An 18059-nucleotide genomic window follows, 5' to 3' on the forward strand; every position below is an offset into this window, starting at 1 on the left:
AGTCTGATTTTCTGCAGGTGTAAGATTTTTATTCTTATTCTGTAGAATAGAATATTTGTTACTAATGTTGGTCACTGTGGTAAAGTAATAACTTTATCTACAGGATAACAAGTAAAATCTGTTTCATTTTACCAAAAGCCAGATATAAAAAGTGTTGAATTCAGTCCTAAGACCTTCCTCTTCAAGTAGATTGAGACTATTTACAGCTAAGTCATTCAACACCCAAAAGGAAATGTAAAACAACTCTGTAAAATACATTTATTGACAAAAAAGTTGTCTTAATCCGTCCTTTTAATTTTACACACAAAAATATCAAAATACTTTACAGGGCTTTTAATCTGAATATTGTCAAATTCGTTTCGATCAATTCTCTCAAACAAATACACTGTACAATGACAACGTGCTTGTCCTTTTTAAACTTCAGTGCTCATTTCATTTAATTTCATTTTTTCAGGGAACAATGCATTTAAAATTATGCATAGTTATTACTTGGTATTTAGCAATAGAGATGTCACTGCATTTCATGCAATTCATATCCCAATAGGTAACTTGCTCTCCATCAAACCTCATTCAGAGCTAGGTGCTTAAATGTTGTAATACATAAAAGATACACAGTACGACATTCATAACATGGATTATCTTGGTTACCCAAACTTCAAAGCTTAAAAGAATGAATGTGTTTTTTACACAAACATATTAAAGTATACAACTCGTATTCCAACAAAATTGAAAAGGTACTAAAAAACGATTTACAATTGGGCCCAAAGCGCCCCAGTGCAACATGAGAAAGAAACTGCTTCAGAAATCCACTTTTCAGTCATCCTCTTGAACATGGTCGTGTGTCTGGACTTTGCCTCAGCTGAGAGGAGACTCTTAAGGACATGCTTGGTAAAATGCAGACCTCCCACTTGGAGTCATGTCAAGGCGTTGACTCACGTCTTTATCAACATAATCAACACTCTTCTTCTGGCATTGCTACAGTATTTATCACCAACTAGTGAGTTGCTTGAAGTTTCTTTATGACGTCTACATTAGCTGCTAACAAAACCATCTAGCACTCAACATCACATGTATGGGAGATCATGTTCAAGATTGCAAACAGAAGTGACAAAATATTTCAAAAGGCCTATGACAATATTTTTAAAGAACACAGGAGAAAACCTGATAAAAGAATCCCTTACCTTTGAGAGTAAAAGATGAATGTGAGAGTGGCCTTTGTCAGTAAAACTGAGCCAAACAGAGGCATCACATGATAAAGTGGAGCAGAAGGAAAAAGAAGCTTATCATAGTCTCTACGTTGGCTTACGTCATGAACATGGGCTTGAACAGCCCTGCAGTAAAGGCCAACAGTAGCAACACTGGCAATTCACTGTCTTCTCAGTGCTGATAACAGCTACACCATGTATCATACACTGTTACCTCTTGGCTGTCCCCAGCAGACTTCCTATGACACCACTGTGCAGACTGTAAGATTTTCAATTAGTCCTTCTCAGTTCTCTGAAGCACAAACAACTAAAGAACATTGCATCTTAACACAAATATTACAATAGAAAATGATTTGACACTTCAGTTACCACTATACGGTTATTCACACATTTCAACTGTTGAAATTATCAGTCAGCTATCAAAAGTATAAATGGGTGTAACAAGAGTGCTTTCACTTTAGTAATGTACCCCTCCATGAGCCCTGTGATAAAAAAACACTATCAAAGAAAGACGCCAAGAGAGAAAGCCTTTGGGCTCATAGTTTTCTCTGTAAATCTATTATCATTAAGGCATTATCTATCCAGTATTGCTAAAAGAACAACTAGTTGGCAGACATGAAAAGAATACCGATGTATGAAAGTAACATAAAAAGCTGACATTTGAGGACAGAGTGCAAAATACTCATAGAAATCAAAAACCTGTAAGTCTAGTGGCCTAGTAAGTACCAAGCATCCTTCATAAGGTACTGCGTTGATGGCTAATTTGCTCTGTTAGCTACTAACATGCAAAGTGCTCACTTGTTTAGGAAAAACAATTCATTTCTTACTTATAATTTCCAAAGGTTTGGTTTCATCTGCTTAATCTCGATAGCAACTGGAAGGATATAGAAGTCTTTAGAAACTCTTGTGGTCTTTCAGAATAAAACCTAGTGCTCAACGTTCGTGCTGATGCCACTCTCTAGTAGGCGATAGCGCCATTTTGGACACCTGGGGTTGCGTGCCATTTTTACATTTACATGAGTTACTACCTTAGAGTTAACACCATGATTTTTGGTGGGCATTTATATCCAGTGAAGACTATTGCGTTAATGAGTCAGCACAAAATGTCAACAATGGGAAACAGGTGGCAAAAAAGTCTGAGGTAATAACTAGCTTAATGTTGAAATGCCACTAACCATACATTGAAAATGACAGTATATTTATCCTTTACATAATAAGTGCCTGTGAGAGGCTGCAACATATATAGGATCTAGGATGAAATTTGGGTGGGGTGAACACAAAGGGAAGACAAAATATCAAGGAAGACAGTTGAGGTTGCAGGGACAGAAGTCTGATTCTCACTGACTGAGTGGAAACTCTGGTTCAAGCCATGGAAGGAATTCATGACCAGTCAGCTGAAGAAGTCAGAGGAAAAAAAAAAAAAAACTCTCTGACCTTGAGTTCCCATTCACAAACCGACAGCCTACACAACACCTGTAGGGATGAGTAGGAACTCTGGCTCTGCCTTTATAAGCAGCCCCATTGGTCTAGCTAACAAATTAGTGCAATTTAAGAAGAGACCATTGAAATCATGCTCTCTGAAAGCTGCCTACACAAAAAACCTATGAAAAGAACCTCTGATAAAAAGAATTCAAAAACACGAAAAAACTTCACCTTGATGTTTAAGTCCATCCTGTTATACATTCATAAAAGAGGGTTTAAGATGAAGATGACAGAGAAGGAAAGCTGGTCAAAAGTCTTGTAAGTTGACCTCAGGTCTTCAAGTGGGCATGTGAGGCCTGATAATCTTCTTTTGAGCTGCTCCTGTGCTGTCGTCACCCATTCTTGTCTCCACCCTTTTCTCCAGCAGTCTGAAAATTAAATTACACAATGTCTCTTAAATTTCTAAAACTGAAAACATTACAGCATATACAGTCAGAATGAGAACTCCTGCAGTATGACTCACTGGTTTGTGAAGTGCGTTGTCCTGCAGACCAAAGAGGCTTCCTCCCTGGCTGCCCTGAAGTGGTGAAGCTGTAGCAGAGGACAGCAAGTTGGGTGACTGGGCAATCATGGGTGAATTTGGAGTGGAGGTGAGTGCTCCTGTCAGTGTGAGGCGCTGTAGCTCTCTCTGTCTCTGCTGCTGCAGCATCTGGCACACCACCACCTGCTGCTCCTGGTGGAAGAGCAAGAGTAGACAGTGAGTTTACAGGACATTCAGGACACACACTGACTGGGCAAAAGTCTACATTTAAGAAGGAATCTAAGCTAAAGTTGTCCTGTGGAGGTTTTGACCATGAGTAGCACACACTCAATCTGTGACTGTGTGACATTACACATTTTTCTATTTTGCATTGCACACATCAATTTAACTCAAAACAGGAGTTAAATTGAAAACAAATCTTACTTACTGCAAGGCAGCCTTTCGACGTGTATCTTTTCATATAACATGTTTGTAAATAGGATGTGTAATAATTGGTCAAAAGCTTATGTTGCTCTCACAGCAGCTGAACAAATGCAGCTTTCCTTCAGTCATCCATGTTGCACCACTTGTACTTATTTTAACACTTGTGGTAGTGCTGGGAGTTTCACCTCCCTGGCACCTTATACAATACAGCACATCACAAGTGATAAACCCTAAACTTCACAGTCACACAGGAAACAAATGAGTTTCTATATTTACCATGTTTCACAGTGCTTGACTAGTTCCAACCCCACCAGACCTTCACCAGTTTGCAAGTCAAATATGGGAATGAATGGTGGCTGGTTTGCTGTTGCTAGGACAACTCCATATTGTTATCCTTGTTTTTCACTCCAAAAAACCATTAGATACAATTAGTTTTAACAGTCCAGCATCATGCATGGGACGAGACAAAATTAGGCAGATCACTAAGGCAGTATCAGAAAATAATCATGGTAACTTTCACTTCCAGTTAGTACTAGACACAAGTAAAATATACTTGTTTCAAAAAAAAACAAAAAAAAACTTAAGTTACTAAGTGAGTCTAAATGTCTCCTGTGGGTCTGTGAAACCCATTGAGACTGTGAAAACCTGTGCAAATAAACATTATTTGACTTGGAGGGAGGGTGAGTGAAGCAGCTGTAGAAAGCAAACTGAGCTCACCAGGGTCCAGGTAAGAACTGCATCTTTTCTTGTTCACTGGTGCATGTGATGGCCTGTTAGTAGCTGGTACTGACAACTAATATTATTTTGGCCTCCCTCCAGAGAGAATAAAAAATAAAACTCAGAACTTTTGGAGATCCAGTGAGAAGGTGCACAATTTGAAAATACCTTAAAATAGAGGTGAGTGAAATAGTAATAGAGAGGTTGTCATTACAGGAGTAAAGTTCTGTGAGGTGAGGAACTGCTGAAGCTGCTGCTGTTGCTGCTGCTGCTCCAGAAGAAGCTGCTTCTGCTGCTCTGACAGGAGAGAAGACCTGAAACACAAGCAGTAGTCACTTAAAAGCACTGAACAATGCACCAACACACCAACTAACAACCACAGCCTTATTCCTAGTTCAAGTAAAATCCATTAGCTGTATGACATGTCACACTTTTAAAGAAAATAACAATTTTAGTGGAGTGGATTTCTCCTTCAGCTCGTTTAAAGGCAGACTGGGTACATACGGGCTCACACTCTTGGGAAGCTGGAAGCCCTGTGCCAGTGCCTGGGGGTTGAGTGGTGGAGGTTGGGGGCGCAGAGCAGGAAGTGTGGGCTGTGGTGCATTCTGCACTGGAGACTGGATGACACCGTTCAAACTTCCTAGCACACCGTTCATATTCAGCTGAGGACTACCTGCGAGAGACGCCATGAGCCCACCCACCACCGGCAGAGAGGAGCTGCCGGCCTGACTAATGGTTCCCAAACCATCACTGAAACCCCGGCTCAGGCCATTCAGCAACGGCTGACCGAAGGAGGCGGGGCTCTGCTGAGGAGGAGGAGTACTCTGGAAAGAGAGAGACGAGCTACTGCGGGACGGACTACCAGAGTGGAGCTCCTGGAACAAAGACATGAAAAGTGCGTTTTAGTTATTTAAGTGTCTGCTTGCTTTTGATGAGAAGTCAGTGCCTTTATGCCTCAGTTTACCTTAAAATAGAAACTGTTAGAGAGAGTAAATAATCAGTATACATTTGATGGTAAGAAACAACATACATTATCACTATTTTCACTGTATTAATGGTTAAACATTTCTTGCTAAAAAGAGGTTAAAGAGGCAGAAACATACTTGCTTATCTGTATAATGTGTTCAAGGTAAGGCGGTATCTACAGGTTCTCACCTCAGACGAGGTAACAAAGGAGGTGTCATTCAGGAAGCAGCTTTTGGACAGGGGACTCTTATTGGTGCTCAGGGGGTCTACAGATCAGAGAGGCACAAACAGAGGATGAAAACTACAAACTCAAAGGTTTACCACAGGGGTGGACGGTGCTGACCAATAGAGCCCTCACAGAAATAAAGTGGCAATGATATAACTACGTCAGTGGGAGGCAGCAATGCTCCAAACCCTGTCTAGTCTGCTAGAGAGAAGAAGAAAGTTGCTTTTTAAACAGCCTGTTCATGGTGGTTGTTATTTCACCTTACAGACATATTAAAATGAAACTATAGTGAGAGGTGGCAGCTTACCATACCAGTGTTTCTGGTATGATATCAATATGTCTGTCAATAGACAACAGTGGATGCCGTGGAGGAAATTACTACATGGCACAATAGGAACAGTGCATCCTTAGGTTTTAATATGAAAGTAGGAAGAAGACATTAAGAATCTGACCTTGAGTGGATGACAGGAAGTTGATCTGGGTGGAGGTGTGCAAGGAGCCGTGGGCGGAATGAGCGTGTGGGGGAAAAGGCACGGCCAGCTCTGTGTTGAGCAGCTGTAGCCGCTCCTTCTTAGCTGTCAAGCTTAGGATCTGGTCCTGGAGGCGCTGGTTCTCCTGCTGCAGGGAGTGTAGGGACTGGAGCATCTCCACAACTAGAGGGGCAGGGAGGGGAGATTTAACATCATTAACAAACTTTGTACCATCACTGTTACTGAATACATGTACATCTATACTATGAAGATTTTAGAAACCAGATCAATCACTGTTCCTTAACAGTTCAAATAATGGAAATCTTTTTTAGTTCTTAACAGTTTAAACAGTCTGTATCTGCCCTGCTTGACAGTATGTTGTTTAAGTCACCAGACAGAGAACACAGGACTAGTATATAATATTCCCATACATTTACTGTATATATGAGGATAAATTAGTCATGGTTAAACAATCAGTAAAGCACAGGGAAATATCTGTCACAAAAGGACCCAGACCCAGAACCTGCGCTGAGCTTTTGTTTAGTTCACTGTACCCACACAGGTGTTTTCAATTATTCTGACTGGTGAGGCCCCTGCTTGGGCTGATGTTGGACAAAACTATGCTGGAAAATATAAGAGGTCACCAAACTACTGCTGTGTCGTTAAGGTTATTCACTGGACTTGACCTGCTTAAATTTCAGTAAAAACTGAAAAAAACTGTGTGTTCTAAAACTTTTGATAGGAAACTTCACACGGTAGTGTAAATGATTGTCAAAGCTGTAAAAGAAAAATGAGATTTAAATCTTGAATTAACTTCTGACATTAACTGGTGATTGCTGTGGACTTTTTTATAAAGTTTATTGCAGTGCCATCAGATCTGAACTAGAAATTCAAACCCATCCTCTAAATGCTTTCTAATTGATTTTCTATGGAGCTGTCCAATGCAGCATGCCCAGCATCACAGACAGGAGAACAAACACACTCTTCTCTCTCATTTCTGCAGGGAGGAACAGCAGTAAACACTCATTAGTCTTAAGTGAACTAAGATGTATAAAGGTATACATAGTTAAGAGATGTTATGATAGCTGGGAAAGAAAGAAGGGTCCATGTTTGATTTTGAGGAACTATGAAACAATGGTATAAAGAAACAAAGATGGTGGTAGAAATATTAAAAGAATGAGAAAATGGAAAGAAACACGTAGCAAAATGGAAGAATTGTGATAGAACTGGGTGGAGAAAGAAAAAAGAGCTAAGAATAAATTAGAAAACAAGTGTCAGCTCATGATGTCCCAAGAGAAAAAGTGAGTCAGAGTAAGAGGCAGTGAGGTATCTGGTTGAGCAGAGAGCAAAACAGAAATCTAATGTGAAGGAACATGAGAAACAAAGCTGCTGGAGCTGCTTTCAATATTGCTGCAGCATGCTGTCTCTCTCTGTGCTATTTTTTGTTCCCTGACTGTGTCCACAGGTACATTCATCATCTCTAAATAGCACAAGTTTGTGTTCTCACAGAGACAGCTGCACAGCGTGTAGGTAAACAGAGTCATGTGTGAATTAGTGTGGCCACAAGTTGTGAGCAGTTCAACCAAAGAGTGGTTTTTCCTTCTCAGGCTTTTAAAATGATTTTTTGAGTATTTTAGAGGTTAAAAAACTGAGGTCCTTTGATCATCTCATCACCCTAAGTCCATGTGGGAACCACTGTTGTACAGTGTGACTTTTTTCAGGCTGACTCACTGTTGACTCCCATCTCTCCGTTGCCATGTTTCTCCAGTAGGAGCTCAATGTGGGAGCTGGCTGGAGGGACGTTCTCTGGACGGGCTCTAACTCCTGCACCCAACCCGTCTCTCTGGTCAAACAGAAGAGGAAGACAGCTCATGGGAGACCTGTGTGTGGAGGAGGAGAAAATAACAGAGTCAGAATGCAGTAAGCAAGTGGCAAAACTACCAACAAGACCCTGTGGCTGTGGTTAGTGTGTTTTTCTAATCCACCCAGTCACAGTGGTAGTTAACTAGCTGCCATTTCCCTGTTGTTTCCCTTTGCTATTTGCTCAAATGGAAACTGATCTGACTACAGCTGCAGTAAAGAGAAAATGTATTCAGATGATGTTCCATTTGATGGAGATAGTGAGGCCGTCTCATAACCTGTATTTTAATGTTCACATCTTTGTCTACTTTAGGTGAATTAGGTATGTAAAATACCAATACAGATGAGAGAGCAAAGAACAAGACTTACTGTGAGGAAAGACTCTCTCTTGGTGAGCTCCCCTGACACGGGAAGCGACAGTCATCGAGGTCAGACTCTGAGAACGGGGACAGAGAGTCATTAAGTTTACATGATTTTCTGTTTATTGAAATGCAGTACTTTTCATCATTAAAGTATAGTGTCTGTTGTGCAGTGTGAAGAGATTTAATGTCACACTCTGACAAGGAAAAGTAGCTGTATCAGAAAAGCTATTACTGTGGAAGCTTATCTTAAACTAGCTTCAGTTTCATAAAAAATGTGAGTGAATCAGACTGATCTCTGAAATCTGTCCTTCGCTCACCTGGCAGTGAGGTCTGGGCTTGGCTCAGTAGTGGCGGCAGTGTTGGGGCTGTGGAGAGACAGCTGGCGAAAGACTGAGTGGAGGGCAGGCTATAGGAGGTGCTGGAACCTGGATGGACCTATGACACAGGGAACATCAACATCTGGCTGACAAAGAAAGTACACACTGGTCTTATAATCCAAGTACAATGGGTGACATCTCAAACTATCTGCTGACATGAAATGTGATTTAATATGTATAATATCACATTTCAGAGGCTGGAAGCAAATGTTTGACCTTTTTGCTTACAAAATAACCAAAATGACTAATCAATTGTTAAAATAGTTGCAGATTAATTTTCTGTCCATCAACTAATCCATTCATTCACTCTTTTAGTTCTATAACCGTGTTTTTCTTTACCTGAGAAACAACAACATTAAGCTAAATGCAGTGGCTAATAATAGTAGTGTTAACTGTTAAAATAGTTATTGTCAAGATTCTAAACAGTAGACCTTTCTAGTCAGTGTTATTCCACTATAAAAAATAGAAAACTGTCCCACACACAGGGATAACTGACAGACACAGCATTCCTGCAGTCTGTATTTTCTCTCTATCTAAAGTACCTGTGTGTTTGAAACAGCGTTGACTGATGGAAGTGAGAGTGAGGAGACGTGGGATGGAAGGAGTCCTGAGGAGAGAGGGGTGCTACACATGCCCCCTCCCAGGGACAAGGAGGTGCTACACACCCCTCCACCTAGGGAGAGAGGGGTACTGCAGACACCCCCGCCTAGTGTGAGAGGGTCCTTGAGACTGGAGTAGATACCTGAGAGACCAGAGGAATAAAGCCATGTAAAAAGATATGTCTGTAGTTTCACCTCAAGAATTGTAAGACTCCTAAAGAGCAAAAAAGTGCACACAGCACCTGCGAGTTCATGTACATGAGAGAATCAATCTGAAAGTAGGGCAGGAAACTTACCACTCAGAAACATGTGCAGTGCACACACAAACCACTATCTAGGACAATATCTCTGCCTCACCCAGAGATACACAAATACACATGGTTGAGACAGATTTACTTAATATTCTGAACGTTTCAACCACTTGTATGAAAAACACTGCCACAAAACAGGATCTTTATGTGTTCTTATGGGTTCTTAGTTCCAGTGGCTTGTTCACCGTGAGGTCCTGATATACAGATAAGCTGCTACTGTGGTGCTGACATGGCACATGTGTAATGGAAACATTTCAACACGTTCAAATGAACACACTAAAGTGCAAACAGATAGTGATACAGTTTTTTTCTACATACAGTTACTCTGACACACAGGAAGCTAGAGGGCTACCACACACACATCACTCACGGAGACTCACCAGAGCCGAGCAGTGAGTTGCCACGGCCTGTGGAAAAACTGCCGGCGGAGGAGGAGAAAGAAGAAGAGGAAGTGGAAGAGGTGGTGGCGGGAGGTAGCGTGGAGGGGAAAGCGGGGTGTGGGATGGAGGATGGGCTTGGGTAGAGTGAGGAGGTTAAGGCTGGAGGAGGAGGAGGTGCTGTGTGGTGATGGTGATGGTGAAGCTCCTCTTCCCTTCTCTCTCGGTTCTTGCTGCCCCGTGGGCGCCCAGGGCCGTGGCGGCTCTTCTTGTTGCCGCGGTGCCTCCGCTCTCGGGGCAGTGGTGGAGGTGTGGCTTTGTCCTCCAGGTCCGCCTCCTCTAGGATAGGCGGCGTGCTCAGTTGAGACGGCTTGCAGAGAGACTTGGAGGGTTTGTAGTCTCCCGAGGAGATCTTGCGGATCTTACTGCTGCTGCCCAGTCCTGATGAAGAGGTGATACGCATGATGGACCCAAAGGTAGAGATGGTGACCTTGTTCTCAAAAGGACTTGAGTTGCCCTCTGACCTGTCGTGACCCTGTGATCCTGCCAATGGGCCATCAGCAGGAGTCAATGCTGGTGGCTTGTGGTATTTACTGTCCTCCTCCTCCTCCTCCTCCTCCTCATCTTTGTCCTCCTCCTTCTCATCATCCTCTTCGTCCTCCTCCTCCTGGACTGCTGGCCTCCTGTGACGCTCCTTGCGCTCCTCCCCACTGTGGTCGTCACCTCCTCGGTCATGGTCTCGCTCCAGGCGGGACGAAGACGAGAACTGATGGAAATCCTGAGCAGAGGACAAGGAGCCGCCTTCAAGAGAAACACAGACACAAAGATGAAAAACAAACACACTGGTCTTGGTTGTCACCTTCCTCTATCACAGCTGTATTTTTCCCTAACACACGCTGTAGTGTCTCAACAGTTCACTGTTCATTTCTTTACCTGTGTTGAAGGGACTGGAGGAGCAGGAGGAGGAGGAGCAGCTCTTGCCAGTGCTTCCTGTCTTTTTACTGCGATGACTATGACTGTGTGAGCTCAGCTTCTTGGACTTTGCTTCATTGTCCTTGCTGCTGTGGTGACTGGAGGAGATCTGCACCAATGCACACAAGTCATAACAAGTTTAGTTTTATTCATTCAGTTTTCTGTAAAGTCAAACAAAATGACATTTCTTTACAATATGTAATTTAATTTCATTCTCAGAACAGCCAGTGCCTTGAGTCACTCTGTGGGTTGGCTTTTCATACCTTTTCTATACTGCCGGTTGTAACTGATGAGCTCAGGCTGTCAGAGGACTTCTTGTGGCGCTCCTTTTGCCTAATCTTGTCCTTATGACTCTGAAAACACACACATACACAGGGATCAAGTATGTAAAGAGTCAAACTAGGTCCTACCAGGCATATGGTCACCATTGTAAAATACAGACACAAACACAATTACTGGAGCTAGGTATCATTTGAAAATTTTTATACTAGTGTCAATATGATGTAATTTTGGTACCAGTACCAAAAATCTTTTTCAGTACCTTTAAACAAGACTATAAATCTTACAAGATATTCAGTGCCAATTTTTGGTAGTTACCACTTTACCTAGCCTTTACAGTAACACACATTACCATCAGTGCCTACCTTCCTCTGTCTGTGGTGGTGGTGTTTGTCCTGTGAGGGAGAGCTGGAGCGGCCCCTGGAATGACTGAAGGAGCTACTTGTATTTTCACTGGAGCGCAACTTCTTCTGCTGTAAAAACCAAAAAAAGAAAATGAGCATTGTCTCATGATCAAATAAAACCTTAAAAGCTGTGGAGCTCTTGTCACATAATGCTTTAAAGGAATAGTCTGACATACTGAGCCAGCTGAGAAGACAGTCAACACTCTCAGTAACTACACACCTGCAGCCAACAGCCAGCTAGCTTTGCATACAGACTCCAAACAGGTCTCCTAGCTCAACCAGCACCTCTAAAGCTCTCTAATAAACACGCTATGTGTTGCTTGTTTAATCTGCGTGTGTAACAAGTTGTTTTTTACACAGTAGTTACATGTCAAACTATTTCTTGGCTGGGTGCATTGACTTTCTAGAGTCTTGTAGCTGCCATGAGGTTGCCAGGCAACCCCTGGAAACTGCAGGAAGTCGCTGGGCGTGACCATGAAATAGTCTGCACATAAAACCCTGTACTGAATAATGACATGAGACTGAAATGGCAGTTCAGTTTGATTATCAGACCAAGGTTGTGGTAATGAAAACATAACTACAGTCATGTTTATTGGTCAGGAAACACTTTACACTGCATTCACAGGGCTAGTCTAAGGGAGGGTTTGGGTTAAGAGTGATTTTCTCAGATCTTTACCATTTTGTTGTAGTGATGCTTGCAGTACCCACAGTATTTCACATTGTCAGCTTCTGGTCCTTCCTCTTCACAGAGCAGACCAGCCATCTGAGCACTGAACAGGGGGTGTCATAGGGTCAGACAGGAGAGGAAACAAGATAGCAAAGATTACACACACACGCGCACACACACTCACTCTCTCTCTCTCTCTCTCTCTCACACACACACACACACACACTCACCCTGACAACGACACCTGGATGTCACCTGAGTCAGGTGAGAGCTTTTGTCACTGATCGAGGCAGAATGGATTAGGTGTCACATCTCTGCACATTCAAATCTGTGCCAGCCAGTCTCTCAGGCTTGATTTTAAATGGTCAAATTCTGCATTCTGTGACAGGAATCAGTTGCAGCTTACAACTGATTGAAATATAATACATACAACTAAAAATGTAAAGCAACAGGGAGGTAAAAATAGAACAGACCAATAAAACAAATTCAGATACGGGAAATACATAAAGGCACTCTGAGGAACAGCAACAGGCTATTCTTTCTCTTCTTCTTGACTGGCTGCTGTTTCACATCTCATCATCTAAGTCAACATATACAATCAATCAATCAAATGTTCCATCAAATAATTCATATCATAAAATATTCCTGCCACAACTGTTTCATGACGATCGAGATATTAACTGATCTTGCTGACCAGCTTCCTGTCCATAATTCTTTAAAATAATATCACCAAGCTGTAGAAAGCAAACCTACCATGTAACTACAAACACACATGTAACCATGCATAAACTTAACACTTACCAGGTGACATGAAAGGCTTGTCTGCAGCCCTGTCTGTTGCAGGTCATGCAGGCGCCACAAGCAGCCTTACTCTCCCTCCCATGGTCCTCACAGATATAACAGGTCTGGTGAAGCAGCAAGCAAAGATAGGGAGAGAAGGAAATGAGGGAACAGGGACATATGAATTATTATCATTGATCAATGCTTGATCTGAAAATGAGCAAAGATCACAGAAAACAGTTATTTCAAGAAACGCAGATTCATGTTGAAAGCTGAGTGACGTTTTTTAAAATCTTGTGGCTTGGATTCAATCTGTTGCACCACTGCTACCAGGGCATTTTCAATACATTCATATTATTTAGACATTAAAGTGAACTATTGTGATTGCAGTGTGGGAAAGATAAAACAATTCTTAATTTGAGACCAGCCGCAGCTTTGCTGTAAATGATTAGGAAGTTTTTCTTGTCAAGACAACAGATGGGGCTTTCAAACAGAGCACAGTTTGCTCCGTGCTTGCTGCTTTGTACAGCAAAACTGTTGACCAGATGTTTGAGGATGTTGTGAAAAAGACTACATTGCATCAACTGCAGCTAGTTGTGTATTTGTCCAAAGAGAGTTGTCTTTTTTGTACCTTAATGCTGCTATAATTTAAAATGCATTTCCCTTTGTCACCTACACTCCATGTAATTTCTCTCTAGGTCTTCCTCTCTAGAAGTAGGATGGTTTCATAATAAACTGCGGAGCGTGAGGGCACACACTTTGATGCAGCGAAAAAATTCATCACATGCAGACAATACTTTGAAAAGTGATTTTAGATCTCAAGGCTGGAATTCTCACATCCTGTGAGCATCAGGCTCCACTGCTGTGCGACTGTGCTCACATGTCCACAAAATACATGTAAGCATACGTGTAAGCACACACAAGCAGTCACGCAGACACACACAGCTTTTGTATTTCTTCCTCAGCTTTTTCCCCAGTGAGCAGGACTGACTGGTGGGGGGTAGGAGAGGCCTAGCAACAGGTGCGGGACAAAGGAACAGCGGGCTCTTTACCTTTTCACTTCAGCCCCCTCCGTATTGCCTTTTTCTCTCCCCTTGCCTCTGTCTTCCTCTACTCCTCACATCCTAGTCTGCTCTCTGTTCCCCTCAGAGGATGTTGGCTATATAATGAAAGGCCAGAGACATAACTACACCGAGCGTGTAAAAGGAAGAGTGGCTTCTCAAGTTTTCACTGTCCATTGTAACGCTGTCTAGGAATGTAGGCAGCAAAATCTGGATGAATGGCTCTGACTGGGGAAAGCTGCATGCAATTTACTGTAGCTGACACAGTAATATGAAACCAGGCACTCAAACACTCACATGTGTACATTTATATGCAGGCACGCACACGGGCACATACACGCACATACACATGTCAGTGACTGGCTGCTCAGTCCAATGAGTCCATGCGTCAAATATTGATTTCTCTGTAATGTGCATTGCTTTAAAAGGCCTGCTCTGGTGCACGCAGAATTCACCACTCACTACTTCTGCTATACACACTCAGCCAAATATCACAGACTATACAGACAAGAAAAAAAACACATCAGTTACAAGATAACTGATGTATGATAAAGCTATAATGGCCTGAAACTAGTCTGTGGTTAAACGGCTGCCTTTACAAAGTGACATTAGCAGAACATTTTAAAAGCATTTGAATATATATATATATATATATATATATAGAGAGAGAGAGAGATAGATAGATAGATAGATATAGATATAGATATAGAAATAGACATACATACATATGTGTGTGTGTGTGTGTGTGTGTGTGTATTTATATATGATAAAGGATATGTTACCTTATATGTCATCTCATATGTCTCATATGTTTTCCATGGTTGGTCTTATATTGCATGTCTGTGTGAGGTCCCATTATTTTTGTGATTCATCAGCCAGTATGCAACATCAAACCATTTCATATGTCTACAAGTCATTAACCAATGTACTTTATTACACATCAAGATTCCATGTAGAACAGACTTAAAGAAATTTTCCTGTGGACATTATCATTTCATTATTCTCAGTACTAATTAACTAATGATTCAGTTTCATATTTAATTCTTTTTTTGATTTAAAAATTGCTTTATCGATAACTTATAACATATATACATATATATAATAGCCCAAAGAAAAGACCTAAAGAAATTTGGTTTTTAATGATATAAAACCCAGGAAGCAATGTGTGTCATTTTGCAAGATAAATGACTTTAAACTAAGCATTTAAGCACTATTCAGTACGTCACAGTGGGTATTTTGTGTTGAACTGTGGTAAATGTACTGCTCTGTTGCTCCCTTGACTAGCCTCATCTATTTCTACTTCTGCTGGAAATCTCCCACATTTCCCAGAATGACTTTCAACAACCTCCAGAGAGCAGGCGTGACCTTGCCACATTCAGCTCTGGGTTTGTACAGGACGTGTAGGTGGAGGGAACGATGATGATGCGAAGCAAAGTTGTTTTCCCGTTAAGGAAAAAACGAGACTCGCGCTCCATCCCACCTGTCTTAAAGTTGCGTTGCATCATGGTTAGTTGAAGCTACTGTTGTTGGTGGAGAAACTGTTTTTTTTATGACAGATTTCTCACTGTGGGATTGTTGACACTGATGGAAAAAGCTCAGTCTAAAACTCTGCTCTGTTTTTCTGAGGGCCCAAAACCAAAACTGATGTTTGTAGTTATAGTTGCAAACAATACCTCCAATACTTTATTGTCTGATGCTTTACTTCTAAACATGTGTTCTACAGGAAAATCACTTACAGGTAAACATGAATCTCACCATGCACTGGGGACCAAACTTGTGGTACTTGACAAATCCCGACTAAATCACTTATTTGGCATGTTTTAAACTGATGTTTGATACCTATCCATAGGTTCTGAATTAGCTCTAAAAAAAAAAAATCAATGTTAGTGTGCCCCCGTGGCCTGATGGCTAAGGCACATACCATCATGAAACTCTCCCTCCCCTTGTTTCCTGTCTGTCTACTATCATCTATCTAATAAACCTAGAAATGCAGACAAATCTTTATGGTAAAAAAAGAGTGTTTGTTCTACAGTCTCTCCGGGTAGAGAAACAAAAGTGCTTTTTCAGATTCACAAAGTCTTTTTGATACCATTCTCTGAGCATACAGACTAACGCAAGTGTGTCCTGAATTCTTAAATTTGTACTCACTGGACTTTGAGTCCTCTAGACAAACAGCTGTTCATGGAGCAACATGTTGCATGTTTCAGGGCAAGTTGTTCCCACAGTGTGTGTGTCAGTACCTTAATGTATCTCTCATGCGGGACATATTGCAAGATGATGGGCTCCATGGTGAGGACGTTGGCAAACTGCACCTCAGGGATGTAGAGTGCACATACAACGTGGGCCCAGCCTGATGGAGAGATTGGCAGTCAATCAATGGTATGATAAGGCTCTCAATGAATAAGGTGAAAATCTGCAGCCTCTGTGTTATTTCAGGCGAGGACAAGGTCCTGTTGTTTTCTTCCACTCGCACTGTAACTTTGGGGAAAAAAAGCAGGGGGAGAGTAAGATTTACCTCCGCTGTCCGTTCTCTTGAGAGCACCATCTTTGTGGGGGCACAGCTCACACCTCTGTGGTGGGACAAGTGAGAGCAGAGCTTGTTGGGAGTGTATTATTAATCATAACAGGTGAGGCAGGAATGGATAGATGTGTTGTGTCATGTTGTGTGTTGGCATACTCACCACGCGCGCCGCCCTCTCCTGTGACTCACACTTCCGACAGAACCACGGGCCGGTGGGCACCTGGACAATGCCGTAGCATGCTGACACACACACACACACACACACACACACAGAACACATGAAATGTGTCATTGAAACCATTTTGTCAGCACATGAAAATGTATGAAAATGTAATTCATATTGCCCAATTTTTCTTTCACCTTGTCTCTTCCACACTTGATCTTATCTTGATCATTTACTAATATATTCATATCTTTTACACTGTACACTATAGTGTGTAGTCCTGATGGTAATGTTAAGTGCTGCTGATATCTTGGTCAACTAATCCTTAAAAAAAGACCATTTTTATCCACTTGGGACTTTGACATTAAAGTTGAGTATGAATGAATACGACCCTATGAGGACAGCTCAACCTACTGTGTCCGCTTCAAACTAATCTTTCGCTGACTGACTCAAACTAAATCACATTTATTTCAGAAATGTACCCTGCAGATGAGAACATTGTAAAGTCAGCGTGGCATAAATCTTCACCAGCCTCCCAGAGTTGGTCCAGCGAGAGAGCTGAATTTTACACAGAAATATGATCCTACGAGTGAACTGCTCTCCTTTATAGACGCATTAAAGCAACAAAGCAAATGGACACAACATAGTGTCCAAACCGGCGGGCCCGCCGGGCTTAACTGTGACAAAAACACGCCTCTTGCAGTATGTCGTGAACCCAACCGGGCCAGACAGCCACACACAAACCCACACAGGCATACACTCACTCGGACCCACAGTGCCATCAAGGCGCCATCCAGGCTCGGTGTCACCCTGCTTGGCCCTGTGTGTTTAATCATGTGTGCTGAGAGGAAACAACAAACAGCACGCCTACCCCTCCCACACACATCAACACACACACACAAACACGCACGTAGACAGCAGCGGACCTACCTAGAAACCTATCGACCTACCAGCACCTCTGGCTGTCTCCAGCCCCCGGCTCAGACGCCACAGCTGCCCGGTAATTACACGCTAACAGCGGCTAATGTTACCTTGGTGAACGGCGACGCTGCAGCCGTGTCCATCACAGTAAACCAGCGGATTCTCAGCCCAGCCTCGCTCGTCTGAACACACGCAGCAACCTCCGACCATTTCCCGCATGCTGCTCCCATATGAAGAAATGTATTTCACCTCCCGGCAACGGCTCAGACCTCGCCCAGGCCTGTCAAGTGGTCGTCCCGCAGTTTAACGCCGCACCGGGCATAGTCGTGGGCCGCTTTCGTCGCGCAGTTTTAGCGCAGCGGAGAGACGAAATCTCGGCGTGGGGTTTGTGGTAGCTGCTGCTACGTTTTTTCCGTGATGTCCTCCAGTCCCAGT

The 18059-nt window shown here is 42.4% G+C and overlaps 1 protein-coding gene across 1 annotated transcript; it reads right to left on the bottom strand.

The window, feature by feature from the left end:
• Positions 1-244: 244 nt before the first annotated feature.
• On the bottom strand, positions 245-18049 carry LOC108884528 (MLLT6, PHD finger containing). Its single transcript, XM_018678460.2, has 20 exons — positions 17735-18049; positions 16701-16780; positions 16535-16589; positions 16260-16369; positions 12980-13083; positions 12188-12281; positions 11473-11580; positions 11092-11181; positions 10790-10937; positions 9860-10657; positions 9112-9311; positions 8510-8627; positions 8200-8266; positions 7702-7850; positions 5953-6153; positions 5464-5540; positions 4813-5183; positions 4523-4622; positions 3151-3360; positions 245-3055 (listed from the first exon to the last, which is right to left on the bottom strand). The coding sequence occupies exons 1-20, from the start codon at positions 17841-17843 to the stop codon at positions 3020-3022; spliced, it is 3225 nt and encodes a 1074-aa protein (XP_018533976.1). The 5' UTR covers positions 17844-18049; the 3' UTR covers positions 245-3019.
• Positions 18050-18059: the final 10 nt, after the last annotated feature.

The sequence above is a fragment of the Lates calcarifer genome, linkage group LG5 (assembly GCF_001640805.2).
Source record: "Lates calcarifer isolate ASB-BC8 linkage group LG5, TLL_Latcal_v3, whole genome shotgun sequence".
Taxonomy (NCBI): domain Eukaryota; kingdom Metazoa; phylum Chordata; class Actinopteri; family Centropomidae; genus Lates; species Lates calcarifer.